General features: G+C 36.6%; 1 protein-coding gene across 1 annotated transcript; it reads right to left on the reverse strand.

Moving 5' to 3' along the window:
* Positions 1-238: 238 nt before the first annotated feature.
* LOC148198978 (exosome complex component RRP41 homolog) lies at positions 239-3,415 on the reverse strand. Its single transcript, XM_088111948.1, has 10 exons — positions 3,358-3,415; positions 3,212-3,272; positions 3,009-3,044; positions 2,781-2,918; positions 2,013-2,150; positions 1,891-1,927; positions 1,655-1,771; positions 1,445-1,530; positions 387-476; positions 239-286 (listed from the first exon to the last, which is right to left on the reverse strand). The coding sequence occupies exons 1-10, from the start codon at positions 3,402-3,404 to the stop codon at positions 239-241; spliced, it is 798 nt and encodes a 265-aa protein (XP_087968074.1). The 5' UTR covers positions 3,405-3,415.
* Between the last annotated feature and the right edge of the window lie 4,969 nt (positions 3,416-8,384).

Raw genomic sequence — 8,384 nt, forward strand, 5'->3', positions numbered from 1 at the left:
CATAATTTTGCTACCTTTTATTCATAGTGATAAGGTGACAGAAATGAGAAACGAATTCTACAACAATTTTCCGTTTTATTCAGCACCGTATGCTAAAAACAAAATTGTTCCACGTAAATACAAGAGAATTCTCCTCCATAACCAAAAAAAAGCACAAATGCTGAAAGAACGGACCTACAAATCTGGAAAACCGTGACCACAGGTAATAATAATCATAGCATCGTTTCTGGTATAAAAACTATACACCTCGTCGATACTCCAGTTGCTTTGTGTTCTCCAGCAAAATCTGCCAGCCAACAAAGAAACAGGATTTAAGCAGTGAAATTAATGTAAAACTTGTTTGGACTCCTCTTAGTATAATCACAAAAGTGTCAGCAGGTTCTTACTTCTCGAATGTAGTTTGCTATTGCTTTGCAGCCTTCGATTGCCAGTTGCATAACATTTTCCAAAATGTCAATTGGTAGTTTAGAATCCATCTATAGACAGTAACAATAGAAATTAGTGCAAATAAAATTAAACTAGGAGCTTTTCCATTCTAAACTACGGAATATGGCAGGGAGTGAACGAATGAAATAAGCTGGATGAGAAAAGAAAAGCATTGCATGCTTTTCATAATAATGATAGTAGTAAATTTCTGATTAAAACTTTGAAGGTTCACAATCTCAACCAGCCTTTACATAGTGGCACGTGTTCGAAACAAATTTAACTCCATAATATCAATCTAAGAATGGGAGCAATAAACTGACTGATAAACTGTCATTGGAAAAAATCTATGCCAGCCCCACCAAATGAAGTTACCCTCCCTCTCTGTTTTGTGGACCATACATGAATTTCATCCTATAATAAGGTGGCGGAAAGAATATATCAACTATATTTCTTCAGTCAAAATTTAAAGTATCAACAAAAGATCTGCAACTAAAAAAGTAAAAGATGCTGAACTGGAATTCCAAATAAAGAGTTACCAAGTATGATACTAGTGAAAATTAAGTTACACTTGATCAAACATTAACTCAGACTAAAAAGAAGATTTGTCATAACATAACTCCATCAAAGGGTACAACAGCAAATCACTCTATCAGGAACCTTCGTAAGAAGTATCTGTTGATTAAAAAACAACTGATATTTGAAAAAAGATTCATGTGTACAGCAAACTATTAAGTTGTTAAATCTGAGGCGAGCTTAGATAAGCTTCTTTTGGGGATTTCCGAACATGCACCTATTCCCTCGAGTAATCAAGGGTTAAAACTCTACTGTTCTCTCCAAAATCTCTAATAACAAGAACAGTTTTTGAAGGAAGAGGAATTACAGCTTCAACACCACCAGACTCTTTACTACGTGAGTACCAATGACTGAGAGAGCAATAAAAAGTTTTCCTTTCTGTTGAACTAATTTACCTGGTTGACTACACAATAGATACAGAGAAAATAACAAGACATGAATTAACCTGAAGCAGTGTTACTTTATCCAACTTTGGCAGAATTCCTAGGGTTACATCAGGACCTCCAGCACTGTCTTCTACATAGTTCAAATCTGTACACATTCAGAAACCTTTAATAATTAGGGCAGCTCGTGCATCAGAAGTAGACAGAAACAAAACAGACATACCACACTTGTATTTAGCCAGTTCAAATTTAGAGTAAATACAGATATATACCAAGCAGACTTGTGCTGTTAAGGTATCCGGCACTGCAGGATGTTACAAGATCACGCATAGGGATCCCAGCATCGGCAAGGGCCAAAGTTGCAGCATTTATATAAGCAGATCTAGTTCCTATAAAAGACATGTCAACATCACCCAAAATTAATGTACATATTAAATGAGTAAAGAGAGAAAATAAAATGGCAATGACAGAAGAGAATCACAAGATCCCATTATCAAGTCTTAGTTACCTCCATCTGCTTGGAGAACTTGGACATATATATCTATCTGCAAATTTAATAAGTAAAACATTAGGGAGGACTAGGGGAAAGCAAAGCACATGACAAAATAAGTTCTTAATGTGTAATAAAACCTGAGATCGAGGCAATAGATGTGTCAATATAGATGCTTCCATGGTTTGCCGAATAACCAGGGAAATTTCAGTTGATCTCCTGTAGAATGAGAACTTCAAATCACGTAGTAAAAAATAAGAAGTGATCCTATTATCCTTCTGTAAGAGAATACAATGAGAACCATATTAAAACTATGAAGGAAAAGCAAAACAGGATAACATTTATATCTGCAAACATTGATGGTTAAGCCATTCAAAACTATTCAGTGAGTTTTGGCCAAAGATTACTCAAAAAAGTCAAAGCTTGCAAAAAAGATTAAAAATGAGAAAAGGCAGTAAAAGGGTGCATGGGGTTAAGCTTTTCATTGTTTTATGATACATAACCCATTGCTGAGCCTGTAGTCAGCTATATCAAAGGCATAGAGCAGCCAGCCCCAAAAACACTACAATACGTTAGTGGATAGCAAGATAGTTGTTACATAGAAAATTATGAATGCAAGATTAAAAAAAAAATTATACTGTATCACATGAACAAATGCAATATATATATATATATATATATATATATATATATATATATATATATTACTAATTAATAATCAAAATTTATACTCTAAAAGTCTAAACATGCATTACCACCATTGCTATTAAATTCTTACCTCAGTAAAAAGATCAAAAAGTCCAATTTACAAATTACAAGGCACTCTTAAGATAGATTCTACTAATGCAACATTCACTATCATCCTAGTAGTCTATGCTCCAATACCATTTTGATAAGTATAAAACTACGAATATATAAAAAATAAGTGAAAGGTCAAAAGAATAGGAAGTTAAACAAAAGCAAGTAAATGAGCAAAACCTGTCACCCTTTGATTTCCTCATGCGATCTCCAGTGCTAAAATTAGCCATGCTGTACTCACACCGAACCTATAGACATACATTGCACATAAGCAACAATTAAGTTTTTGTTACAATTCATATAAATACAGACAACATAACTTAGAAAAAAAAAACTACCAGAGCATGGTTGGTTATTTGGCTTCTATTTTGCACCTGAAATGCAGAGAAGTTACTAAAGAAAAACAGCAAATCATCTAAAGCTCAACTACAACATCAAAGTTTTTTAAATGTCTAAACCAACTAACACTGAAAAAGGATAGTTAACAATCCTTAAATTACATAGACAATTTTCATTAGCAAGGTAAATAATTAAACAGTACCTCTCTAGGGCCATAGACAGCAGCAATAACTTTTGTATTACCCATCTCAAACATGGCAGAACTGTTTTCAAAATAAAAAAACTTTATGGTCAAATGCTTCAAATGATATCACAACTTAATTTTCTAAAAAGCTAAAATTCATTTACCCATCTGCTTTGGATACAGCACCAATTTCTGCACGAATTTGTCGCATCTACAATATACCATAAAGAGAGGAGAAAAAGTTAAAGGCAAAAGATCAGTAGAGAAAGAAATATAAAATCATAGATTTAGATCCTCTGCATTGAAGGAATAACACTTTAGAGGATAAACTGCAGTAATAGTCATTGAGATTTTAATAACTTCATAGTTTCTTATACATGTACATATATTTTATCACACTCTTAAATACTAAATTTTTAATAAATAGTAATAACTTCACCTTATCCTCTAAACTGCATCTCCTCATTTTAAATAGTCGAATCCCAAAATCATGTCCAAATCACAGCTGTTAAATAGGACTGAATTCCATAGGCCAGACCTTAAAATGCTGCTTTCAATTAGCTCATTTTGTCATAGGACCAAGTTCATATATCTCACTAAAAAGGTTGGTTAGACATCCTTAGGGTTAGAACCCTCCATTTTCTTACTTTTATCATTTGGCAAACTACAACATTTGTAGCTTTTAAGTGATAGGTTTTAATGTTTATCAGAACTAAGGTTATTGACTGCTTCTAATCTGTTTATATGCTTTTTCGCAGTTCAAAATGTGCCCTTACACATTTCCATTACCCATGGCATGGCTCATCTATGTATAACCCATATGCAGAATTATCTGCAGATCTTATATATACTAATTAACATAAAGCTTTAGTAATTCATGACTATGTAAGAATTCATGTAGAATATTATTATTTATTAATACTCCGCATTTCATACGCTTCATGAGTATTCTTGAAAGATCTAAAGGAGCCTTTTTTGGAATGAATATTAAGTGAAGAAAAAAGGAGGAAAAAAAAAGCCCAAGAAAAAAATAATAGCTGTACCTCCATGGGTCTGCGACCATCCAGTCGAAGTCCTTCTGGCCTGACGTATTCCATCCTCAAGTCAATCTATGGCAGAGACAAAAGGGAGACAAAGATGAGACATAAGCAGCTGGATTTTGTTTTTATTTGCTTTATATTCTTGGCTTCCAAAAAAAATGATATTTTCTACTAAAGTTATTAAAACAAAATGGCGAGATTTTGATGAATCTGAGCCATTTAAAAGTTTGTGTTGGCTCAAGTAGTTTGTGGGTCATGCAGTGAGATGAGTGAGAGAGCAGTTCGAATTAATAACACTGCTCAATTGAAAACATACCGAACAAACTCCAGTTGCTCTGTAAAGATTAGGATGAAAACAAGGTTACAAAAAATCAAGCAATCTGAACTTTGAATGAATATCATATAGACAACAACAAACATTTACCCAATAAGTGGGGCACTAGGTAAATAATATTGCAGAAATAAATATTAGAAATAAGCAAACAACAAAATAACAACGCATTTGAAGAAAATAAATCTGGTCGTGTCCCTACCCTTTTAAACATTTAAGTTTGCTCTTAATCTTACTGCAAGCAAAGAAAAAGAGGAAAGTACACCACGGACAGAAAGATATTGTAAAGGGGTGGTTCTCGAAGCAAATTCAATCTGCATACTGTTATTATTTTTATTTTATTCTAGCACTCCCCGAATTTCAACAAATTTCTAAAGGAGAATGAGCAGGCTTTTAGTTTAATAGTTACAGAAGAAAGATTTGGGTCAATTATATATGAGAAGGACAGTGTTCCCTTCCCACTTAATAAACTAACAACACAGAGCAATGATTTTAGTGACTCGGTTATGCTATAGATCAATTTTATGGTTGAGTGGTATGCAAGTTCAAGATGCAGGATTTTTAAGAAGAGCTTTTTGTGAGATCGATACAAAGGGCAAGGAAGGGTTATAAGTTTGATTGAGAGAACGATATAGTATAGGAGTAATTGGTTATCAAGATGTTCAATGTTTGAAGCTTATACAAAGCTGTCGTAAACTCCATTTTTCTTGGTTGTAAATGTTGAATTGATTAAATTAGAAAAGCATAGCAACTTTTACGAGTTTAACAGAAAATAGGGATTGGGTGGTGAGTGGTGACACTGCAAGGCACTACACATGACAACGCAAACATTGAAAGGGTTTGAACTTTGATGACCAGAGAGAGAGAAAAGGAAAAGTACCTGACTGACGGCGAGATTTTACGGTGGCTGTTACGCTCTGTGTGGCGACGGCGAGAACGGAAGTTGGTCCGCGCACTGCAAACGAGCCTAGTCTAGGTAGGGTTCCGCTGTTCGGTGTTTAAATAGGTCACTAAATAGGTTTAATAGGTCACTTGTTTAAACCTGTTCGGATAGCAATGTTGAGCGTTTGGCCTTGAGTAGTATTCTTAGGTTCCAAGCGTTGCGCGTTCGTCCAAGTATTGAATTTAGTACTGGTGTTCGATGGTTTAGCGTTCGGCCTGATAGTGTAGGATTTGATAACGTTCGTCCAACAGCGTTCGGCCTGTTGATTGATAATGAACGTACGTCCAAATAGTATTCGGCCTAGTGGTTGGAAGGTAGTGTTCGTTCAGTAACGTTCGTCCACTGTGCTCGGTGAACAGTGCTCGTCCAAATAGTATTCTGCAAATGTTTGATTTTAAATTCATTTTCTCTTGAATTGAATTACGTGCAAGGTTTGGAAAATATATACTGTGAAGTGATTTATGTGAATGTATGAGGTGTGTTGGATTTACTGTGATAAAATGGATATCTAGTGATTCGGGAGTAACAATATGATTCATGGACGTAATTCCATGATCCTCATGAGAGGATACATGGTGGTGGACGTAATTCCATGATCCTCAAGGAGAGGATACATGGTGGTGATTTAGGGTGTACAGAATGATTTCATGGTAGCTCAGTCTTGGGGGTTTTCCTGACGCTCCAATGGTCTTTTATTCTCAAGTAGAGAGGATTGATCCATGTGGTGAGGAGTAGCAGGAGGTCCTAGTCTTGGAGGCTTCCAGTATGCTCCAGGGCACGGAACGGACTAACCTCGTGAGGGTGGTAGGGTGGAACCCATTGGCAATGGCTTTTGCAAAGCAGTAGAGGCCACCACGAGTGCATAACCCGCCATAGCTCGGTAATCATTCTGGTCCGGACGAGTCGGTCTATAAAGTAACAAGTCGGGGTTTAATGTAACAAGTCTTGTGATGTTAGTTTACCATGTATGAGTGACTTTTGCATATCATGTTGGATTGTATAACATGCTTTTTATATCTAGCTCACCCTTGCATTGTTTGTGTTGTGTGCTGTTTGGGTATGTTTCTTTGGCGATGATCATTGTAACATCCCAATTATATAATAACCAATATTATATAATAAAGACGTCAACATTCAAATATAGAGAACAGTCAGAATATGACGTGTAATTTAATTGTTAAATTACAATCATCCAAATAAAATGAGCGAAAATTTAAACTTGAACAGTTGAAAGGATTGATCACTACAAGTGTTCAATCAGGAAATTTCTAGGAAGACTACTCTGCAACATCAGCAACCTCTAGCTCTTGATCCAAAGGACTCTCCTCGACAGCATCTGCTCCCATCCAAGTGGATGATCATCGCCAAAGAAAGATATCCAAATTGGCACACAACACAAACAATGCAAGGGTGAGCTAGATATAAAAAGCATGTTATACATACAGCACAGTTAATTCATGCAATCATTCATAGATTCATATAAAAGAACAATTAAAGCATACTCATTGATCCATATTTCACATACTTCCATGACATGTAAACATTCATCCAAACATGGTAAACTGACATCACAAGACTTGTTACTTTATACCCCGACTTGTTCCTTTATAGACCGACTCGTCCGGACTAGAATGATTACCGAGCTATGGCGGGTCTTGCACTCGTGGTGGCTTTATGAAACTTGGGCACTCCCGCCCTGGCACTACCGCCTTGTGAAACTTTAGGCACTACCGCCTGGTGGAACTTTAGGCACTACCGCCTGATGGAACTTTGGGCACTCCCGCCCGGCCACAATCACGAGGTTAATCCGTTATCACTCACCTTGGATCATATGGAAGCATCCAAGATTAGGACCTCCTGCTACTCCTCACCACATGTTCAATCCTCTCTACATGAGAAGAAAGACCATTGGAGATTCAGGATGACCCCCAAAACTGAGCTACCATGTAATCATTCTATACAACCCCAAAACACCACCATGTATCCTCTCCTTGAGGATCATGGAATTACGTCCATGAATCATACTGTTACTTTGAACCTTAACCCAAGCCATGAATAACCATATACTACCATATTATCACAACAAATCCAACATATCTCATACATTCACATATTTTCACATATTTCACGTTACAGCATATATTCCAAACATTGGTACACATAATTCAATCCAAGAGCAAAGGAACTTAGAACCCGTTACCATTTGCAGACCATTGGATGGACGAACACTATTCCACCGAGCGTTATAAGCCGAACGCAACTATGCCAATTGGACGAACGGTAACAAAAACTGACCGAACGCTAACACCGAACGCCTGAACACAATTAGGCCGAACGCTAAAACCGAACGTCATATTGGATTCAACACTATTTGGCCGAACGCTATGAGATCAACAGGCCGAACGCTCACAAACCAAGGACGAACGCTAACAAAACCAAGGACGAACGCTCACAAAACTATCTCGGACGAACGCTGCTTATGGAGAATTCTATCTGAACATAACGTCATCAAAACCGAACGTTCGTTATGAACGATCACTAACTTAAAATAATTATTATCCAGATCGAACGCTCGCTTCCTGAACTACCAAGATAAGAACGAACGTCTAAAATTACTTATTCACCAAAACGAACGAACGCCATTTACAAGTAAATGGCCGAACACCATTTGACCGAACGTCACCAAATAAACTGGACGAACGTTATCTCCAAATATCAGGCCGAACGTTCAAAATCTGACTTAAACCAATACCTATCGTTTAGGACATCTAATGTGTGCTCCAGGTGTCCTATTGAGGTAGAGGGTCGCAGGTTCAGAGTGAACCTTATTTGCTTACCTCTGCAGGAGTTAGAGGTAATTTTGGGAATGGATTGGTT

The sequence above is a fragment of the Vigna umbellata genome, chromosome 4, assembly GCF_029865625.1.
Source record: "Vigna umbellata cultivar VRB3 chromosome 4, Vumbellata_1.0, whole genome shotgun sequence".
NCBI classification, from domain to species: domain Eukaryota; kingdom Viridiplantae; phylum Streptophyta; class Magnoliopsida; order Fabales; family Fabaceae; genus Vigna; species Vigna umbellata.

Excerpts from the sequence above, each read along its gene's own strand:
- LOC148198978 (XM_088111948.1), bottom strand. The coding sequence starts at position 3,404 with ATGCGACAAATTCGTGCAGAAATTGGTGCTGTATCCAAAGCAGATGG. Across the intron at positions 477-1,444 it reads ATAAAGTAACACTGCTTCAG|ATGGATTCTAAACTACCAAT; the intron begins GTTAATTCATGT and ends TACTGTCTATAG. Across the intron at positions 287-386 it reads TAGCAAACTACATTCGAGAA|ATTTTGCTGGAGAACACAAA; the intron begins GTAAGAACCTGC and ends GTTGGCTGGCAG.